General features: G+C 38.0%; 1 protein-coding gene across 1 annotated transcript; it reads left to right on the plus strand.

Annotated features, from left to right (window-relative positions):
* Nucleotides 1-331: 331 nt before the first annotated feature.
* LOC140232869 (uncharacterized) lies at nt 332-21,828 on the plus strand. Its single transcript, XM_072312982.1, has 5 exons — nt 332-578; nt 5,251-5,385; nt 9,130-9,192; nt 16,609-16,698; nt 17,328-21,828. The coding sequence occupies exons 1-5, from the start codon at nt 426-428 to the stop codon at nt 18,087-18,089; spliced, it is 1,203 nt and encodes a 400-aa protein (XP_072169083.1). The 5' UTR covers nt 332-425; the 3' UTR covers nt 18,090-21,828.
* Nucleotides 21,829-23,530: the final 1,702 nt, after the last annotated feature.

The raw sequence follows: 23,530 nt of genomic DNA on the forward strand, positions 1-23,530 counted from the left end.
GGCCATATGTACTAAATTGCTATAAACATAAAAATTGGTAACCTTTTCAGCTAGGCTGACCCCCGCTGGCGCCTCCTGGACTATATCACAACCACACGGGCTCCGGAGTCAGAATGCTTTAGCGCCATCTTTTGGTGACGAATCTCACGATTGATCCCACATTTAGCAGCGAGCTTCCGTAATCTAACTGCCTACCAACGAAAATGCGTGTATCGTCGTTAACGTTCTACCCACCCAGCGGATCATATGGAGCTGCGCTAGCCCGCTTGGCCCCGGGGACTGGCGGCTGTGCATACTGTTGTCAACCGTCTGCTGAGATACCAAGGCACCACCGCACACTACTGAAATACCGTACAATATCAGACTCCTTCTTATTCGGATCTTATGGATATCTCGGGAATTCAGCATTCTGAGAAACAAGCATTATGTCTGACAACTGTTACAGGAAAAGATTGCCTGTGGAAGATTTCTCAGAGCAAGAAAGTAGATTGACCAACCGACACATTCAGACACTGGGTTTACTGCAGGATCTACATCGTGAGAACGGTGAATTGAAATCCCGCATCCAGGAGCTTGAGGTACATAAACATGTTCAAAAGGAGTACAAAAGTAGGAGAAAATTCCATGTGTATCCCCACTAGGATTAAACTGTGTGTGTAACAATAACATCATTGTCATCATGTTCTAAAACTAGTGTAGGTGACGGTAGACTTGTCTCTAGTGTCGCCCTCCTATTCCAGAAACTAGAAACGTCCTTTGTTGTTGTAGGACCCACCCAACCAACAGGCCATAACAAGCACAAGCTAGCCAGTGAATAGACAATCTAGATGATCTAGACTATTCTACTGTTTAAGAGTTTGTTGGCATGCCATTGCCTTCGAGAATATTTCTTCACTGTTTAGTGTTGGTGGGTTTGTAGACATAGGCTCCTACCCCTAACTAATCCCGCGGCGCTCCTTCACACAGTATCTGTTCTCGTTTGGGCTGGTCGCAGTTAAGGGTTCCCCTAACCTACTGTAAAAGTGGATATTTTTGTGTGACTAATTTTTTGCACTTGGCCAGGTAAGATGAGTTTTGCGTGCTTTTGATTTCATGAAATCCAGACAACTACCGATACTGGAACATACGGCAAGCAGGTACTACTAGTGTGCTTTTATTTTTGCACTAGTTTCTGGTTGCTCGAAATGCGCGAAAATTTCAACACCGCAAAAATTTCCACTTTTTACAATATATAGGCACTTAGTATGAGTAATATTAAGCAGACTATGCAGTATATGACGTCTTACTCTAGAGAGCCTTTAAGAGGGGACAGTATGATTTAATACACACAACATTGCGTATTTCGACTCGGGAACCGAACCCAGGTCATTTTGATTGAGAGACAGACACACTGCTGACTGAACCAAATCACTGCCTTACTGACCCACTACACAAACATTACAAATATTACATGCACTGAGAATCTTTGTAAAATGGGTTCAAGAATGTAGTCAATCAGAAGCACTGAAATGGGTCACATGAGCACTCTTTGTTATCTCACTAACATGCACAGGAGTGCAAAAAGTATGCAACGAAAAAGCGTAACAGCACGGTGTGTTATTTCCTATGGCACATTACCTAAAAGCATGTGCACGCTCAGTACATCACAATGCATACTTTAGCAGTGCGCACTCGGTCGTTACAAGTGTGTAGCACACTCTGAGTCACTAATTTCTATTAACAACTTCTAATAGTTTGTGTAGTAGGAGTGTTTGCGCAGGCGCATTGGTGTTTTTAAGGAACATAAGAAATGCTGTTAATTTAAGACCCATTTTAGGCCCTATAAACAAATAATGCACAGGTTTAATGGTCGTGAAGTTGGTGGAGATGCAGCCCACTCTTGGGTATTCACAATGTCGTGCAACATGTTTCCCCATTGTAAATATCCTTGAGTGCACTGCATATCCACGAACGCACTCTCACCTGTGCATTATTTGTATTTAACATTTCAAAACATGACAAGACACCATTTAAAGACCTAGAACTTTGTGGGGCTCTGCTATACGTCTAAGAGCAATAAGAATCGTAGAGTTTGTGGATCCAAGAGTCCAGAGAAAATCGCTGTAGGTTGCATGCACTATGACTTAATTTTTCTAAGCCTTTTTCTGTGTTTTACAAGTCTTCACATTGGTGGGCAAATGAGGGTATTTCACCAGTAATTGAAGACTACCTTGAAGCTCTTGTAGCATTGAGTATTCATCATCTAGATTATTAATCCATTGAAAACTGAACCCGAGTATTCTCAGGCAGGTGTCTATGGGAAATGCATTTTATAGCACAATCAGCCCGTCCTCAACAGGTTAATGGGAAATATGATTGTCAAAGAATGGCAAAAGTGCATCTGTTAAAAAGGGAGTAGTTCTTCTGCAGCTTGATCAGACTGGTCAAGGCTACAACAAACTAGATTATGTACTGGATTATTCTCTCTTTCATCTTATCCTACCTCCACCATGTGATGGGTTGCAAAACATTTTCATTTCTGAGTGGTTAAATTTTCATGCAGAGCTCAAAAATCTCCAAAAAAAAAGTTCTCAAATTCTGCTGAGCAATTGCTTACTCATATTTTTTCCTCCAATTAAAAAAACAAAGAATTTGATTTGATATTTCCATGGCTGAAAATTGATACTGGTATACACAAACGATCCATTCAAATGTAAGGCCTGCACAGAAAGCTTTTTCAAGCATGTAGTGCCAGCATGTACACATATAAATGCTCAAATGAGTACACACACACACACACACACACACACACACACACACACACATATATATATATATATATATATATATATATATATATATATATATATATACAGATTAGTACTTAGTATTTTTTTAGCTGATGAAGTGCACAATTCAATGGTTCAAAGTTTGTACAGAATATTGTGAAGATATTTTTGCACATTTTAGAATTCATAAGAAGCATGAAATCTGTGAAAATTAATGCGTTTACAGTATGTGTTTGTACTTTAATATCTTGAAAACAGGTTTTTTTGTTTTTTTTTTTGTCTGAAGCTGAATTCATGTGCAAAAATCAGATCATGGACCTACAACGAAGGTCCATGATCAGATCAAGCCAAGGATACTGTGATGGGGTGGGGGGTCTACCCCACCCCCTCACTTTTTTGTTCAGAAGATATATGGTCTGACTTTTGCCCACCCCCCCCCCCCCCCCACACACACACACACACACACCCACACACTTTTCTGCTTGCCAGCCAATTTTGGGAGGGAAGTGGCAGCAAAAATTGTAAGACCTCTTTTTTTTTTTTTTTTTTTTTTTTGCTTGCTTGCTTGTCAGCAAATGTTGGGAGACAAGTGGTAGCTAAATGTCCCCCTCTATTCTGAAAATGAATTAACATCCCTTTTCCCGTAAAGTCGGCCCCCTTACTTTGAAAAAACTTATAGTCGCCTCTGATATTAGTCATAAGGCAAGAGTGTATAAAGTTCTAATTTCACATTTATAATCAGACAATGTAATGAGAGTAATCAGTATGCCCATATCATCGGGATGAGCAAGAAAAATCCAAAATTCTTGTGAGTATCTTTGAAAACAAAGAGATGTTTTCCTGTCTTTTTCACCTAACTTTATAAAACTTTGGGAAAGCGACAAGTATTTGGCATCTAGGCTTAAGGTTTTGTTATAGTAGACAATGAATTGTGGCTGCTAAAACCTTGAAATGGAGACTTCTATCATTTAGGGACCAGAATAGAATCATTCTCAGTGGGTCAAAAGATCTTTAATCTTTCATGCTTTTATGTTTCATTATGCCGCATCCTTTAAACACAAAGAATTATCTATAAGAGAAAGTAGGGTCCTTGGGGACTGTCCCTATTTCAAATTGTCCTTGAGTCTTTTATATACACAAAAAGGTGGTAAACACTAATGTTTTTAATCAATTTCTCTGCTAATATTTCCCCTTATTCTTAGTTGTTTTGTTTTGTTTTTTTTTTTGGGGGGGGGGTTGTGTGTTTTTTTTTTAATAATATATCCAAAGGACATTTATAAGTGTTTGTTTATGATTACCCTCAGATGTACAATGGGCATATTTTCAATCATTTTTGTCTGATTTTGTCTATAAAGCCACACGGTTGTTCCTTTTGTTGCACTTCTGGCCCCACAGTTTTGTTTTGTTTTGTTTTGTTTTGTTTTTAGGTCACATGTGTTGTGGGTGCAGTTTCTGAAGCTTTAGTAAAGGTTAGGAGTGCTGTAGCCTTTAAACGTATGTGACCACCCAGCTCAAATCCCTCAAAAAGTTGCATCTTGGGATTCTCATTTGTGTTGACCGACCCAATTTTTTAAAAGTTTGTCTTACTTGGGAGAGTGATCTTTTCTCTTCCTTCTGTCAAAATTTGGCAGCTCAAATCAAAACCCTAATTGAGATATTAAACCGTTTTCTGGATCATATTTTTGGAAAGGTGCTGCTTTCAATGTGATTTTCAATACATTGTAATGCTTCTACACAGCATGCCTGAGTGACCCTACTCTTTGAAACCTCTTTTCTCCCTTTTCTGTGAAACTGCACCCCTAACTCTTTTTATTTCAACCACTTTTTGAAAGGGTGAGGTTCTTCCAATCTGAGCAAGTTATGTATCATTTGAAAGCTTAGAGATTATTGTTTCAAACTACAGTGTATGTGGAAAACTGAAAATTTATTTTGGCCTACTTCTTGTGGGTTTTGCATCGGGCAGTCACATATTTCTATAAGGTTCTGGGTTCAAGCTCAAGGTAGAAATTATGATTTTCTCATTTGGCTTGATGTGAAACCTGCAATAACCCTCTCCACATTGGAACAAATGGGGATCCAAAAAGATGGATGATATTTGTCCATAGAGACATTAGTGGCAGCTAGCCAGGAGTGATCTCAGTGGAGTGGTAGTGATACACACACATTGACGTACCAGAAAACATCCAGGACTAGGTTTAAAAACTCCTCGGTGTTTTGATTTGTTCTCAGTCTAGAAAAGCACTTTTGTGTAAGGAAGAATACAGCAGAAAAGAGTCGGTTTTGTGTGTTATTCAGCAAGAATTGGCATAAGGGACTGAACAGAAGCAGTTAATATTTGATGGCTTTTAACGTTTTTAAAATGATTGTCTGGTTTCACTATCTGCTACCTTGTATTGAGGAAAGAGCTTGTAACTAAAGGATGAGGTATCGTAAGAATGACAGTGTGACGCTATGCTATGATTGTTCTGCCAACTCTACACAGAAACAGCTTTCAAACTGCGAGGAGTTCCACCGCATCGCGAGGGATGCCACGGCTTTCAAGAAGAAGTTGCAGGAGGAGAGCCAGAAGAAGATTGACAGTCACAATGAGAGACTGAGCAGGAAGCATAAAGACGAGGTAAGGTTGCAGGCAGCTACTGACACCCTTGTCATAACACTCTCAGTTTTCATTAGATTAAATCTGTGTGGGTGGCAAGTGGGCCAGGAGTTTTCTCACCTCTCAAATTTCAGATCAAAAAACTGATTATGATTTTGCTCACATATGTTTTGATTTGTTTTGTGATCATTTAAGGTATGTCGTCATTTTTTAATACATTTGTTTTCAAATGTTACATGGAGACCATGAACTGAGTGCAAAGTATTTTATGATAGTAGGCCTACCTTGCCTTTGCAAAGGCCCTGAAAGCAAATGGTTTCTTCCTTCCTTCAAAAATGCATTGTCAAATTTGGCACTTTCTTCACGTCAGAAGATTGAGCAGAGGAATTATCAATCTATGATCAAAGATATATTTGAGGTATCACTAACAAATGCTTCTGAAAAGAAAGTGGCAGTATTACAATGAGCAAGATAATGTGGGAACAAAATCATTTCTGAGAGAAAGAAAAATGTTATGCTTGAAATCTAGATTGGTTTTCTCCTGTTTTTGTTTTCATTTTAGGATTTTCATTTCTTTTTTTTTTTCTTTTTTTTTTTTTTGGGGGGGGGGGGGGGGGATGGGGCTATCTTTGATTCCCAAATAACCGGATATGCTAGGTTCATTTATATCACAGTAGTAGAGAAAGCTTGTGATGTAAGCCAGTTTGACATTATCCTTAACACCCCACATAGCATCGTTCCTATGATATCTGTCAAATCTACAGGCACAATTACATAATTCCACTCTCTGTGCAATATCCCCCTGTCCCCTATTCATCAATCTCTCAGGTCACGTCCCGCTTCCTCTTAGCGCCAAATGGTCGATCATGGAGTGTTTACTCTAGCACCAACATCATTTGTGAGTCAATTAACTGCGCTGCATAATTATCCTTACTCTCTACCCCTCTACACCTCTCCTAGAAAAGCCATGGAGAGAATTTTATGAGCTAGGTAGAGTACTAAAGGAGGAAAGAAGGAGAAGAAGAAGCAGAAAAATATAAGAGAAAGGGGAATGAGTGGAGTCACAGTCAGTTTTTAACCTTTTTACAGTTTCATGGCTTATGCACACGTTTTAGCTCTCCCTCAAGTGGCTGTATTATGTTACCAGTCCACATGCATGATTTGCACAACTTAATGCCAGAATTTCATCGATGAGAGCAGCGTCCATTCATATTCATGGTTCCCAGTAATTATTGATTTGGAGATCACAAGGGCCTTTCATATCTGGCTCCCTCTCTGATGAGTGTAAGTATGCATGGGAGCCAAGCTGTGAGGGGATTGCTTAAGATCTGACCGGCAAGAGGCTGTGAGACAGTGATCACTCTCAAACTCCTTCCCTAGTCCCAAACATTTGAAGGGCTGATAGAATTACAGCTTGAGAAATGCCTCTTCAACTCTTCCCTTTCTCTCTTCTCTAGAATTTATTACAATCTACCAGAGTAACTGAAGAACAACTTTGTTTTCATGTTTTGCAAATAATTTGTACAGTACTTGTTCGGAATTGATTAAACCCTACCTAATACTTGTACATGGATGTGATATATTACAGTACAAATCTAGCATGAATAACATGTCAAGTCTGTTTTTTCAAAGCTTCTTCACTACGTGACATATTTTTTGCAGAAAACCATTTATCAATCTGTCTTGTGAGTTTATTTCATGATGCGAAGCTTTCTTATTAAGGAATAACCATTTGATGTTTGCTGTTGCAGTACAGAATCATTGTGTGGTTAAACCCTTTCAGTGTCGTGCAGGCAACATGTATGTATAATATTAATAGGATTTCAGGCTGGTTGTCCTGAGGGACTAGTCAAAGGCATCATGTACAATGAATGAAAGGCTAAAAAGTTTGTTTAGCAGCCATCTCACTTCTCACAGTCTGAGTTGTGGTTAGCTTATGATACAGTGATACTTGTTAAATAATAGAGACCACACAAAGCAGGCCGAAAAGGGGGTCTTTATAGGTATGTAGTAGTTGTTATGGACAAGTTCATGAGCATGTAATATGCTCTGGAGTGAATTTTATATAGTAGTATTTAGAAACCTACAGTCTTTATTGCCAAACTTAAACAGGTTTGACCGCACCAGACCTAACATTTTTGAAAAATCTCTTATCCCACCTCTTCTAGCCCATGTAAAAGATGAAAATAATACTAGTTTTTTTCACTGGTGTAATGTGAACTCATATACCACCCTTCCATCGTATCAGTGGATTTATATAAATTCAATTCAATTTCTTTATTTCCATCGAACAAATGGTGATACATAGTACAAAGTATACAAGCAAAAAGTAAAGGATAGACAATAAAGAATAGTAATGAATGTATGCATATGGATGTATAAAACAAACAATACATAATGTCATAAAGAACTAAATAAAGCAATCACTAAGAGTGATCTACTAAAAAGCACAGCTTTTAGACGTGGATCCCTTGGTAAACATATGCATAGGCCTCTATATAACAAATCTATCCAAAATATTTATATAGATTTACATTGAATGTTCAAAAATATTTGTTAGCTGTTATGATAAATGTATCCCCAGAATTAGATATCATCAAAAGCTTACAATAACGAACTATTGCAGAATACCCATTGTGATTTGCAAGGAAAACCTGCACCCTTGACATGTCACTGTGTTGCTGTCCTAGAAAGTCTCTGATTTTCCCCAGGCTACTTGTGTACTCTGCACATAGCATTATAGTCCTTATTGCAGTGAGAAACTTACCAGTGTAATGAAGAGAGTCTGGACACAGATGTTGACTGCTGCCATCTGTAGTCCAGAGTGAGAAAGTGACATCCAAGTGTTTGTGTAGGAGTGTGAGCTGTGGAAATTTGCATGAGGGTTATTTGTTTGTTTGGTTGGTTGGGGGTTTTTTTTTTTCATGATTAAGCACAGGTTCTTGCTGATTCATTTTTATGTTCCTGTGAGCAGGCCATTAATATTTGATACATTGTGATTTGAATTGCTTATCTTAAGTTTGAGTTCATGTTTTTAATAGCAGTAAATATAATACATGCATGTTTTGAATGTTAAAATGCATACAGTATATTTTATGCAGGAATTTTATGGTGTCATGTGGTATTCATGGTACATTGGGCAAAGCACTGTGTTTGAGCAAACTAATTTTGATAATATGCCCTGATGCAAGCAGTTTACCTGTGATCTCCACAGTAAGACTCGTGTCCAAAAAGAAAAAAAAAAGGAAAACTATTGTAACTTCATTATCTCCACTATAAACTAGAAGCACTCAGAGAGCACAATCCTCTGCTAAAGCCATAAGGTCACTAATGCCATATAGTGGTGCATGCGTCCTTTCAAATATCCTGGATCTGAATATGATCTGGATTACCACAGAAAACTAATCACCTGATTCTTTTATGGCAGTGGACCTATTCCGAAGAAATTCATCTAAATTTGTTTCAAGTATCCTTTCATATGGCATTGCGTGCAGACAAACATATAGTGGAAAAACATTATTCCATGGCTGAGGTAACAAGTTCAGCCTGTATAACTACTTAGAATACCTTCATATGCGATACATCAGGGTTATCCAGAGAGTAAAGTATTACTAAGACTACCAGTAACTAGAAATGATGACAAGTACATCTGCTTAATCATTCTACAATATACTGTATCTTATGACTGCCATGCTAATTTATGGTAAGAATTAATCACAAAAGTTCAAACAAAAATTGTAAAACTTGAATTTTATCTTCTTACAGATGATGGCACTGATAAGTGCTAAGCTGGAAGCTGAGACAGAATGGCTGCAGGAGAAGGAAACAGTGAGTAAATTTTAAAGTACCCTCAAAAATCTTAAATCAATTTGGGCCAAGTCTACTTATATAATTGGATCTGGAAGAAGCTTGTTATTCAACATGCTACACTGTAGTCATGTATAGGAGTGACTTTTTTTATCAATTTCAGAAATACTGGAAGTCCAGTGATCAAAAAATAAAAAAATAAATAAATAAAATAAAAAAAAATGTGAGTATTTAGTGATGTGTGTATGTGTGTTTTGTCATGTTCTTGTGAGAAGTATTGCTAAGCTATTTATGTTTCAAGTCATATTAATTGTGAGCCTGTGAGCAAGCCCTGTAAGTTTTTATCAATCAGTATTACCTAGATATTCATGCGCAAAGATCCATCCCATGTATACATTAGTTGATACAAGGGCAATAACAAATAGATCTGGAAAGTCAAATGTGACAGAGCCAAGATTTGTTAAAGAAAGGCTGCATTATCAACTTTCCCATGTTTGAAGTGTATTTCAATACCCACTATCAAAATGCATTTGCAAATGCCTTTCGGAGCGCATTTCTGGAGTTTTTGCATTTATCAACTCTGTCATGAGTCAATTGGGAGGCTGTGTCACTCTGCAGCTCTATTGCGCATTTTGACCCAAGGAGCAGAGATGTGTAGTTGGCAGTGGTTGGCATGGGCAGGTAAGACTCAAGAGTTATAAACATGTAAAAACAAGTTTATGTTTATCAACTCTACAGAAATGCGTTTTTTGCTCAAATGCGTTTGCAATCACACTTTAATTAGGCAATGTGTTTCTAACCCCACTCTCAAAACAGCTTTGCATTTACAACTGCCCAAACCTCCCTGAAAGTGGTTTGGAAACCTTTATTCTGGGCCAGAAGTTAGTAGATAAAGGCACTGAAAGTATCTCCACAATATGTCAATACGTTGCTCCTCTCTAAAGCAGTGATGCTAAACTACTGTCGGCAATTAAACCACTTCTGCAGAAATGTTTATTCTTCTCTTCTTCCTGCAGTCCATTCTCCCAAATAATTTTCCCCCAGAGGCTGTGGATTAATGTGAGGTCGCAGAACATTATTTTCTCACCAGAAATCCTGACGAGGTCAGAGAGTTGGTGAAAACAATGCACCTCTGTCTAATTAGACTGACCCCGAGGTGGAGGGTAATTTACAATTACTGCCTTCTGCAACAGGTGACTCAAAGCCCCCCCTCTCCATCACTCTCCGGTTCACCTCTTGCAATAAGACCACACAGATTGCAGGGAGAGACAGGGTGGGGTGGGAAGACAGGAAGATTTAAAGGGAAAGATGTAAAAATGCAAAAAAGAAAAAACGACAAGTGCAATGGCTATTCTGTGTTATATTGAGATTATGTTGAGTAATGAGATTATGTCGAGTGTCACAAAGGAAAGAACCTGATAGCCATTGAGATATATATGCTGAGAATCTTGATTTGGAAGCAAACTGACAATACAGTGTAAATGTGAGGATGTTTTAGGTATGAGGAAAGGGTGGAGCTGAAGGGAAGGATGATAAGGGTAGACAGACAGACAGATAAACAGACAAACATACAAACAGTGTTGAGAACAAGGAAGGTGGAAGAAGAGAAGATAGGGGAGGAGAGGGAAAGAAAGAAAATAATTCTGCACAATGTAATCTCTTCAGTGGTGCTACATTTATTTTCTAGTGCTGTGTAAAATCAACTTCACACCAGTCCACAGAAAATGATCATAATGTCACACAAATGTGAAACAGTGCCAAAATGTCTAATTACTTTTGTACAAAGTATCAAATTATAGTACAGTCAGTGGAGATGCAGGAAAGAGAGCCAAAAAATCCTAAGGAATTTGTATGATCTTGGCACATGATACATGTCTGATTACCTCAGATTTTAAAGGGTAAATAAGATTGTTTGCTGTCGATTAAATGATAGAAAACTAAGCAGTTTAGCAAATACTTACCTGAATTACTCTTCTGAAATCAATGCATATTATTTGAAGAGGACTATTTTGCTTATTCGCATTTTTTGCATTGTCACAAAATTTGAATCATGATGAATGATGTAGATACCTTCTGGGTTTACATGTATACCGTGTAATTACAGCATGCAACAAGTATTTTTATTACTTTCCGGAAACAGTCATAATGTAATTGAAGTGTTTGGAGATGTTTCATCATATGGCAAGATGTATAGAGAGCAAAGTTGGCAGTCTTAAAAACAAGGGAGGGAGGAAAAAAATCTCCTTTTAACAATGGAAGGCTTAACAAAGGATATGGTATCAAGGTAATGTCTAATTCCACCCACTCACTGTCTCCAGCCCCATCCCCCAGAGGGTTTGGGCAGTAATTTCAATTTATACTTCATGCATGACATGTTTACTTTGTAACCTTGGAATGTGATTTGAAAACACTTTGGAAGACATTTGGTAACTTCCAGAAAATAGGCTCAATCTATTAGCATATTTATAGAAAAAGAGAAATGAACATTATTGCATTCACATTAATGCCCGCTGGGACCTCAAAAGTTTGTAGCCTCCAGGTCTCCCCGCCCTACTGACCAAGTAGACAGAGCTAGCCGTGGTAGGATCCGCCCCTCTGATTCTCACATCCCTCATACATGTCTTGTTTTCTCTCTCCAATAATCTGGTCTAAGCCCCTGTGGACAATGTTTTATGGTTCCAGTAATCTCACTCATTGTTTGAGGAGCCGCTTTCATCAGAGGCCCTTCACTCCAATCCAGTCCTTGAAACTACAGAAAAGAGGCGGCAAACTTTTTTTTTTTTTTATGGAGTAGAAATTGCAAAGTAGATTTAATTCTTCCTCCTGGCTCCTTTCTTTTTAATGAGCATTAACAGGGACATTCCTTTGGATGAATCTTAATTGTGGTGGGAAAAAGAGAACAATGCTGATTCGGACACTGCCTAAGCTTGTTTCATCTGAGGGAAAAACAACTTGGTGAATCTGCAAAAACTTAGACAAAAGGGCCTCGATTTGGGTTGGGGGAATGAATAGGACGCCTGGCTTATTATTCCAGGGAGCAGACAATTTTGCCCGTGATTTATTATAACTGTTGATTAGAGTGCGGTAAATTGCTGTACTGCGGTGAAAGAAAGACAGAAAAAAAAAAAAGGAGGAATGTGATTCAGATATATGCTGTGTGGCAAAGATCAGGACATTGTATTCAGTGAATGCACACATTCAGTCCCCCTCGCTGGCAATGAGATGATTTAAGCTTTGGAGACAAAATAAATGCAGCATTGGAGTCAAACAATGTCCATGTTTTTTAGAGATCTGAAACGTTGCCACCATCTTTTTTTTTCGTCTATGCTGTCTGACTGAAGCTGTCTACATCTTTTATACCTTAGTGTCTTGTTAGATGACTTAAATGTATCCATTAAGGGAATACAAACAAACATGTAGCGCAATCTAGAAGGGAAACATTTCAACAGTAGTAAGATTTTAAAGTAGAATATGATATAGCAAACAAATTAAACATGAAGATAAATTGACTCAGAAGTCTTACTCAAGGAAACCTATTGTGTATATTATCTGTTTCTGATGTGATATGAGAAATAGCCTAGGATTAGGAATTTTGTACTGTGTACAATAATGACATGATGTCTCACATACAATATGAGAGTCTAATACTCCATGTTTAGGCCTGTTTGTCCTGTACAATAATGTTTACACATAAACTACAGCCTACCATTACCCATCAATCAATGTGTTGTTGTATAGACAAATCATCTGTGTGTATGACTGAATGACAGATACATGATAAGACCTGTATCATACTACTGTAAACTTTCACATGATTAATTTTTCATACTTTGCCAATTTTAGTGGAATGTGACTTATGATTTTTTTCAATGATGAGTTTTCTGTACATATTTCATTATCTCCTCCTGATATTTACATGACCTTACTTCTATGTTTGTTGAAAAGATTGCAAAGTTTTTGACAATTTAGTACATTCATGCTACAGGCAATGCAAACATGGTTTGTGTGCCCAAATGGAGAAGGATCAAGAAATGAGTCACTTTTTACATTGATGAAATGATCTTCCCCATCTTATACTACAGTTAGTGTCTCTTGAATTATAAAACTTGCAATTTTTTTTCACCTCTTGATTCTGAGCCATTCTCAGGAATCAACCTCTTGTTTGAATTATACTACCAGAAGCCAGCGTAATGAGCACTCTTGGTTTCCTATCCCAAGTTGCCACTGCCCGTGGCTTTGACAAGTGTGGTTTAATGTCAGGGCATCACAAGCTAAGTTGATGAGGCATAAATGTGCATCTGGCTCTGATTTGCACAAACCCTTGCAAAACAGATAAGAGAATTTGAAAGGAATCCCAGCAAGAAGACATGAAATGTGAGGTTTTATAAAATGAACTACTTTTAAGTTTTCCTGTCGTCATTAGATGTGGGTAGCTGTCAAAGTTTAGACTTTTTCCTCCCTTTTTATTGTTTTCCTTATTGCAATCAGGTGCTGTTTTGTAAAACAAAAAGAATGGCCTGAAAACCAAAACCACCGCTCAGTTCCAGTGTTGTTCATCTTTCACTCGTATTCTGCTTGCCTCTTCCTGATCCATCAACTGATATGATCTTGTTCATGATAACCAAGTCTAGTTTGTCTACTTTTGAAACTTCTCCTAACATCTGCACGCTTTCCGCTTCAAATTTTGCAATTGTAAAGTATGTCCAATAAGTTTTGAGACAGGTGATATGGGTTCAAATCCAACATTCAAAAGCCCAGGCACTCAAAAGACAAGTTTGACACTAATTGGGGGAAACACTTTCCCTTACCCTACTTTAGTACTCACTTAAAAATACTTTTGAATCTTCATTTCCAGGTATGAAGATTGGGAATTATTTTGTAGGATCTGGCTCTGCCTTCTTGCCCCCACACTTTTCCTCTTTATCTCTCTCTCTCTCTCTCTCTCTGTCTTTCTTTCTCTAAATGCAATTTTTACATTACCTGCAATTTTTGTGCAGTTTCAGTTTCTGCTACAATGATTTACTTTTAATCAGTAAGGAACTGACTTCAGAGAAACACGTAAGACGACCTGCCTGGTTGAATTAATAGAAGGTTTCACAGCTTGCAGATGATTATAGAGATCGTATGATAAATTTGAGACTTTTCTATGGGTATTGCACATTATGTTCAAATGTTCATGTGCATGAAAGACAGAACAGACTAAGGAGGGAATAGGGGACATTAGAACTGGTTGGTTTCATGATTTTTGAGCTGAACTGGATAGTTTCGTGATTTTGAGCTGATATGGTTGGTTTTGTGATTCTTGAGCTGAACTGCTGCTCTTGGCTTTCATCCTGTTCAGGATCAAGTCTTATGTGTTGTTTGAAAGTTTGCACAGTGATGTGAACATGAAAGAGTGGTTTGTAGTAACACCATGTGTACACATTCCTTGAAAAAAAGTCCTTTCAAGGATTACATACACATGGTGTTACAGCACACCTCTCTTCCTCCAGATCAAGTCTTTATGTAACAATAAAAATGCAAGCAGCTTTTCCCAAAGAGACCATGTTTAGTGAAGCAAAATAAATTATATTAATGTCACTACAATTACTGATAAAACTACAACATTACATTATTCAAACTTTGGGTACAAACCTAGTCGGTAAAAGATATTTTACTTTTTAGTGAACAATAGTATAGCAACTGGTATTTCAGTTATAAAACTAAGAGTTAAAGAGATTCTTTTAATGATATGTGCACATATAATTTCAAAGGATATCTTTTGCTGTCAAATATCATAAGATATAGGAAAACACAGTGTAATGATTTGATACCACATAACAAATAATTTGTCTTTTTTATTGTTGTTTACAATATTATTATAACTTATTGTAAATGAGAGAGTAACACAGAATGATGCAAAAAATGCAGAATTGATCTTAATTTTAAAAGTCTAAAATTTGTTGACAGCGAGTGGATGTCTGGTCATATGTCACAAAGCACCATGATATAACACACTTATTGATATAGCTTATATTGTTAGTTGAAGAGAGAAAGAAAATAGGGCTTAAAAAGGGTAACTGAAATATGTAATGTACTCTGTTAAGATGTATTATATGGTATGACACACCATGAAGTTGCTAAAATCATCAAAAAGATTGCACTTTAGCTGGTCAGAATGTTTCATCTTCACATAATCAAATGAAGAGGAACTTTTGTAAACCAAGAGAGAGAGGGAGGGTGGTCAAGGGGGGGGGGGGGGGAGGGGGAGACAGATAGGTAGAAAATGTGTGTATTTTCTTGTGTGTGTGTGTGTGTGTGTGTGTTTTGAATGTGTCTGTCTGTGTGCATACAGTACATATCGTCGCTGGGGTGACAAGACCTCGTATCTCAAAAATGTCAAAAAAAAAACATTTTTAGCTTAATGGTCAAATAATGGGTCAAGTGATGTCTTGGCCAAATCCTAACTGTCTCACTCCAAAAATGAAGCCACCATGACATGTCAAAGAGAAGGGTTTCCCATTCACTATAGTGCTTTGGCCGCCATGTTTTTTCGCTCTACTGAACATTTGACAATTTTGAGATACGAGGTTTTGTCACCCCAGCGACGATATGTAGGTTTTTTTTGTGTAATGTATATGAGTATACATGTGTGTACATGTTGAGTAAAGTCTCACATCCCCTCCATCCAACATTGTTGCTTGCAGCAGAAATTCCGGGCGATGCATGTTGTACAATGTCCAGTATATTTTGTAATTGTCTTTTTTTCTCCCCTTTTTGTGGGGGGGGGGGGGGGGAGGGAGATAGGATGCAATGTATTCATGCGCAAAGAATGTTACCAAGATCTGTGGGCAAGGGCAATTAACTTCTGGTGATAGATGGCTGATGGAAGGAGGTAATGTTCATCAGGGGAGCGATGGATTTCAAGACCGCTAGCTTGAAATATTGTCTGATGGTAATACTGTCCTCCTGCATGCTGGCTCATTACCAGGGAGGCACATTCTCAGCTGTATAGATGCCTATAGTGCTAAGTAAGTGAAGATTTATTGTTATTCAGAAAATGAAAAATATTGAATGAGTGTAACGATAGGTGTGATCAAAACTGAGATCATGGAAAATATAATGGTGATACAACTTTGAGAGTTTTTGTTGTTGTTTTTTTTACAAATTTGCTTGATTTGTCTGAGCTTCATATTTCTTGATGTGTTGAGGTGTAAGCATGCAGAGCCAAAACAGCAGTGTAGCAAGAAGAGCTGTGAAGAATCTCTCTTCTGTCCTGATGAGATAGCAAAGATCATGTCAGCCGAGGGTTAGACACACTAATGTTTGCTTGCCTGCCAAGATAAAAAGGACTCTCGACCGCTGTGACTGTGATAACCGTTGCTGCTATGCTTAGGCAGAGTTCAGCGATATTTCCAGTCACACTGAAGTGTCTTTTGTGTTGTAATCCCCTCACAGCTGCAGCAACTCCTAGCCCAACATGAAAAGCAGAATGCAGCGCTGATGGAACAGCTCGAGACGCTCAAGAAGCATGACCTCAAGGTGGATGTGAGTATGGCCAATACTCCGGGCTACCTTTTCTCCCCTTTCTCAACTGACAGTTACTAATCGATATCTTGATTGTGCGACGGCTCCTCGGTACTTTATGCGACTTTTGTCATGAGACCTGGTTTAAAAGTTGCAAGATTATTTGAAAGCCAGTGCATCATCGCTAGTCAGGAAGGATAATTCATCCAGTATCTAGAAGGAAATATTTGTTTGAATGATGACAAAGACAGGCAGATCAATACAGTGGAAATGGCATTCATGATTTATTTGAAAGAAAAAAATGAACATCATACATCATATCATTAGCCCAAGAATCTTCCTATAAATTATGAATTCTTGTTGATCATTGATCATTAAGAATTCTATAAAATAAAGGGAAGAACTTTGCTGGGCAAAGGTGAATATGAGTTTATCTGACTCATCCCCATTGCTGATGCCGTGAACTCTGTTTCCATACACAGTAATCCATGTTTTGCTCTGCAAAATTGCCGGTTGTGTGCATCTTCTTCAGTATCCCTGGACTGTCGGCTATTTATTAAAGCCATTGTGTATGCATCAATCAATCCGAATTACATGCTTTAGTGTTATAAAATACTTTGATACGTGTTGTCTTCATGTTTAATCTGCAGGTGGTCAACCAGCGTCTTGATCTGACTATCCAAGAGATGCTAGAGTTGAAGGAGACCAACAAACAACTTGACCTTCAAGTCCAGCATATGGAGGAGCAGGAGAGAGCCATGTCTGCTGGACACCAGGAGCAGCTGGAGGACATGGAGAGGGAGAAGGATACACTGTCTCTAGAACTTCAAGAATCCAAGCAGAGTGCCAAGGAGTTGGATCTCAGGGTTAGGAGGCTAGAGGATGAGCTCTACCATATGAGTCAAGGCAACAAGGACAGGAACTCGGCCAAGTCCAGGCTCAGGGAGCAGCTGGAGGCAGCGGGTAAGGAGCTGGGTGACTACCAGAGACAGGTGATGGAGATGGAGGAGGTGGTGAGCGATCTGAAGAGAGACCTGCAGGAGAAGCACGAAGAGGTGAAGAAGGAGGCATCCACAAAGGACAAGTTACTGATCCTCCTTCAGCAGATGCAGGATGAGTGCGATGCCCTGAGGGAAGCACTGGCAGCCAAGGAGCAGGTGGAGAGGACCAGACCTGCCACACCAGAGAAGCTTGGCTTCAGGGAGTTTGTGCAGATGAAACGAGAGATGAACAATCTGAAGGAGGAGAATAACTGGCTGAAGCAGTCAAACAGGAAACCAAGGTCTCTACCAAGTTTGAAACGGACGACAGAGAGTCACACCCTGGTTGGAGGAGATGGCCATCGCAGCCAGAAAACACTGAACACTAGGTCAGCCAAATCAGAGACTGCCCTGCAACTCTACAAGAGGTGAAAGGTAGTCGCGAGGGATGCAGCAGTTTAGAGGTGATCAACCGAAGCAGAAGCTTAGATCATCTAGTGTGCTGCTGTGGTATGTAAAGATCTTATAACAGGCTACCAAAAGAAGAGAAGGAAGCCATGGAGTCAAGCCATTGACCTGTTTGAGACAGTAGCAGCTTTCGACATCAACTATATTTTTATCAGAAAATGAGGTGTGGGAGGAAAATATTTGAAATTGTTCCACTCCCTGTAAAAACCACTCTACGCATGCCAGTTCTTTTTGTGTAAGATTGTAGGGTTAATAATACCTCAAGGGGTGGTAGAGAACCAATCTTCTTGACAAACACATTAATGACACTTGCATGTGGCAGAAGGGATTTGTTTGTATTAATGTATCCCATTCATTCCAATCTTGAAACTTCCAAACATTATATCCGTCCCATACTTTGTGTAATAAGCTCATCTCAAATAGATATTGTATGCTGCATTGAAACTGACAATCCATCTCAGTGGTGAAGTCTGCCCTTCTGTAGTGCAGTAAAGAACTGTGCAGGGAAGTTATGAAATCAACTCTTTACATTGTCAATCAGGTGATGGGATAGGTAGAATGATATCAAAATTTTATATCAATTCAATATTTCTTGCAGATTCATAGAATGAAACCATGTGTCAAATACAATAGAAAAGGTCATGTTTTGAATGTGGGTTGTCATCTTTTTAGTTTCCAGGGCTCACAGAAGTATCAGTTTTTAACATTGACCTTATGAATCATACTCTTTGAAAGAAAAAAATACTGCTTACATATTGGCATTTTATGTACACCTTTCAGTCTTGTACAATATACCGTTACTGTTCGGCTGTCACTTTTTTGGACTGTTGTTGAAAATATGTTCAATGATTCATAATAACTATGAAGACACAAAAACTTGATGAATATTTTGTTGAGCTACTATGTGGAAGGATATGACATGGATCTCAAACATAGGGTTATATAAGATCCATAGCCAGGCATGTGTGCAGCTTACATTCTGTCCAGTCTTCATCTTCTGGTATAGAACTGGTGTCTTGCTGAAACTGGCAGGTGATCAGTGACTGGTCTCTAACCCTCTGAGAGTCCCTTCAGATTGGTTAGATATTTGCAAGTTTGCAAGTCTGAAACCAAACTTAGATAGCAATTCTCTGTAATACATTTCTCAAATTATTTTTGGCCAACTGTTGTCCTAAGGTCTTTTCCAATAAGTTTTTCCTCAAATCTAGATGAGAGCTATTGTAGTCTGAACGATTTAACCTCCAATGCACAATCAAGGAGGTGTAGCTTAACTTCACCCTTCATTCTCCACTGCTTTGGTTAGTGCAGTAAAGTATGTACTGGTACTCTTATAGTTAAGTGTACCAGGAGTTGTATGATTGATTGGCAACTGATGCATGGAATGTCATTTGAGGTAAATGGTCAGCAAGAAGAGTCATTTTAATGTCTGGTAAAAGTTTGGTAATGAGTGTCAAAAACGTGATTTCAAACGACTTCTGTCCTACAGTTTGAAATTCCTCTTATTCTCCTGAAGGAATGACTGGGAGGTTTGAGCACATAGTTCAGTGTGGTATGCTGTATATGTCAGTGTAGTCAGTTGTGAGACTGTATTCTACATGTGCAGGAATCCCTTCTTCTTTATCAAAGACACCTGTCTCACACAATGTAATGTAAATGATTTAACTTCTAATGACTAAAATCCCAACATGATGATATCAATGATGATAACGATCACAGAGCCAGAAAGAGCTATCAAGGTCACACATGCAAGATGTCTGAAGTATGTAAAATGGTCAAAACTGATCTCTCGTTTTCATTCTGTGGAGTCATTTTGAAGCCTGTGCACAATTTGTATGCAATCCTCTCCGCTTTTCTTGCAATATTCATTGCATGTTACCATGCTACAGAGATCAAGGCGTACATTGTTCCTCTTAAAATAGGCATCTTCTTACGATCAGGCCCAGATGCACTTGTGTGTGAGGACAGTGAATTGTGAAGATTCAAGGGTACAGTGTATTATTCCACTCTTCTTGTTTAGCAACAAAGTGAACATACCAAGGACAGACTCCATTGTATGTGGAATGCTGAGATAAATGATACGGTGGATTCCCGTTATAACGAAGTCCTCGGGACCGGCAGTTTTTGCTCGTTGTATCGAAATTTCATGATAACTGAACAGATAAACAATAAAATTACATAGAGTGGATAATGCTGCGGCCTGAATTTTTATTTCGTTATAACCGGAATTTCTTTATAACCGTGTTCGTTATAACGGGAGTGCACTGTTATGAAAAGTGTAGTGTTAGAAAACCTGTCTTCATCCTTTCATATTCATATTGCACCTGTTAATATCAAACTCTCAGAGCCTATTGAGAGTATATTATTTATCTGTGAAGTTTTGTTTTACATATTTTCTCTCACTCTTTGAAAGAAAAAACAAAAACTAAACCAATTGCATTAGTGTATATTCTATTTTTATATGCCTGTGTGGTGCGGAATTTGCAGCTAAATCGGGCCATGCATGTATTGTTTGGCTATTTGTCAAGGTAATCTGTGCATAGCTGAGTAAATTGATGCACTAATTGCTCAAGTTATTCAGGTGTGAAACAGAAATGGCAGGGAGGGAATAAGATTTGGAATAGTGAAGTTAACAATGCCCCTTAAACAGTCATTTTTTCAGTGACCTTATTCTGACATGCGTTGTGTGGGTATGTGTATTGGTACTGCACTCATTTAATGTGATTGTAATCTTTGTCACACACAAAAAAAGATACATTTGCTGTGAATATTTGCACACTTCTGTGTGACTTTGCCATCACAGTTTGAGTTGCCTGTAACTGCATGGATTTGAATGACCATATTGAAACAGTTTCTAGTGAGGATTTGAGTGTAGGACCTTTCAAAGTTTGAATCCGCTAGAACTTGAGAAAAAGCTTCATTGTATGTGAAATTTGTTTACAGAATAGATAGAAAATCCAAGGTTCACTTCCTAAAGGATTGATAGCATCAATGATTCCCTTATGCCAGGATTATCATGTGGTCTATATCTACTCATCTCTATTAACTCTCTGAGTGCCATGGTGTGAACCACCTATGTCCAACATTATTCAGAGACCACTACACATGAGCATTGTTGGAAAACATTCTTCTATTTTTCAAAGCCACGTAACTTTGTATCAAAGTGGTTATGCCAGAAATGCAGGGTAGCAAAGTTGAAGAGAAAATTTCACTATTTTCTGTGATGTAAATCTTATGATAAGCTATGGCTAGAATGCTTTTAATTTGTACAATAGCATATTGTGATTTATCAATCAGTTTGATTGAGATTGTGAGCCTGAGCAAACTATGTGAAGATGGCAAGCCATCAGCTGAGTCAGGTATGAGAACACGGCACTCAAAGAGTTAATGTAGAAACTGCAGGGAGACAGTGAAAGACACTCACTTTTTAGTTTTCACAAAACATGTATTTGTATTGCTTTCTAGTTGTAAGTGATTCATGCCCATGAAAGACATATCATCACAAACAATAACAAGGAGATTCACAAGTATTTTTTGTACTTAATAATTGTTGTTCAATATTTATAAATCCAGACATGTGTGTGTGTGTGTACATTATGTGTAGCAGGGGGGGTGGGTGATAGAGTGAGGAAATATGTTGTGTGCTGTACTTGTAAAGTGAAGGTTTACTATGCAGTGCTACATTGAATGAAAGCTTGTCACTGGTCATGCCACAGAAAAATATATGATTTATATATCTTATGAATTGGAGTGAGTGTGTACTTTTTATGTGTGTCCATTATGGAGAAGAAATGAGAAAGTGAAGTTAAAACATCTCTCAGAGCTTTATATTAAAAAAAAAATGGAAAAGGAAATCAGTGAAAATCTGGGGGGAAAATCAGACACATGAAGAATATTATGAAGTATAGAGTTCAGAGGATAAGACATATTGGCAAATTTCTATGCTCTAGATGTTTATCACCTCTCCATTTTATATTTTGTACACAAAATTTCATTAATTTTCAGTTTTGTCAAATATTTCAGCACAGGCAGAACTTACTTGCTGAGGGGAACAAGCAAAATCTTATTGCCCTTAATTTATACAAAGAACAGATTTGAAGAGAATTTTTCTTTGGGGAATATTAAAATTTGTCAATTTTTGCATACAAAACAGAATGGAGGGATGCTTAACATCTAGATTACACAGAGTTGCCAAGTTGTCCAACTCTTAAAACTTACAATTCATTACTTTTTTTGTGTGTCTGATTTTTTTTTTTCTCAAACTTTCACTGATCTACTTCTCTGATTTTTCTGTTGTAGGAGGGTGTTACAAGAAGTGAGAGTGGGCCTCTGTATTATGTGGCTTAAATGAAAAGACATTACATGTATATTCATTACCCCTCATTTTAGGTTTATGCGTGAAAAAGGATAGACATATGTATAAGGTAATGATTTCTAAAGTATATATTTGACCAACATTACTAAACCTGCTTTGGCTTTGAGATCTTTGATTTTCATAAATATTTGATTTAAATTGATTTCATTCATTGTTTCTTCATGGTAAAGCAAATGCAGAATTTCAATATATGAATCCTATTTGTACATAAAAACTGACAGACTAACATTGTTGCATGAAGAAAAAAGAAGAAAGAGATAAGGTAAACAAAATACTGCGCCGGACAATTCCGCATAAAAGCTACAGATTATGTTATGTAGTGATTACATCAATTTGTCACCAGATTACCGTATGTATAGTGACATTCCACAGTACTGTTTCTGTGACAATTTACAGAAATCTATACAATTCTATAACTTCTTTATATCCTAACTTGCTGAGATTCCTCTATCCTGTTTACTGGATTTGACTCGATTCATTGAAGTCAACCAAGAACTGGTGTTGATTTCCACTTACAAGAACATGTTCCATGTTGCTAACTCATGCTATTGATATATTGATTGATAATATCCTTTCGAAGGCCTTTGCCATTTGGATTTTAGATAGTTTCTTCTATTCCATCCTGTATTGAAATGTATGGAAGTATAAGTTTATAATGCGCTTGTTGTAAGGAACTCATAGGCTGATTTAATCCTGTGTGGTGTTTTTTTTCCCTGGTTACACTTCAGTTTGTTCCTCGTAACTATAGTGGTTGAGAAGTCACAGATAATGTCAGAAACTAGGTGGAAAAGAATGTCTAAGCAAACAATGAATGACAATGGGTTATGTTTGTCTGTTTGTGTGCATGTGTTAATTGGGCCGCGGCAGCACAAATATTCCTCCCTATTATCACAGCTTTGTCTTCTAAACGGTCTTGAGCAAAACGACTGTGTCTGCAATGTGACTACTGATCGAAAAATGTAATTGCAGCCTTCCATACACTTAAAAATTAAAATCATGTTCGGGTTGATTTCCTTTCTTGGCCACTGATTGT

This window comes from Diadema setosum, chromosome 9 (genome assembly GCF_964275005.1).
Source record: "Diadema setosum chromosome 9, eeDiaSeto1, whole genome shotgun sequence".
In the NCBI taxonomy this organism is placed as follows: Eukaryota; Metazoa; Echinodermata; class Echinoidea; order Diadematoida; family Diadematidae; genus Diadema; species Diadema setosum.

What these genes read in the sequence shown, in the direction of transcription:
- LOC140232869 (XM_072312982.1), top strand. Translation starts at nt 426, where the DNA reads ATGTCTGACAACTGTTACAGGAAAAGATTGCCTGTGGAAGATTTCTCA. An exon ending in CCCGCATCCAGGAGCTTGAG is followed by an intron (nt 579 to 5,250) that starts GTACATAAACAT and finishes AACTCTACACAG; the next exon opens with AAACAGCTTTCAAACTGCGA. An exon ending in GCAGGAAGCATAAAGACGAG is followed by an intron (nt 5,386 to 9,129) that starts GTAAGGTTGCAG and finishes ATCTTCTTACAG; the next exon opens with ATGATGGCACTGATAAGTGC.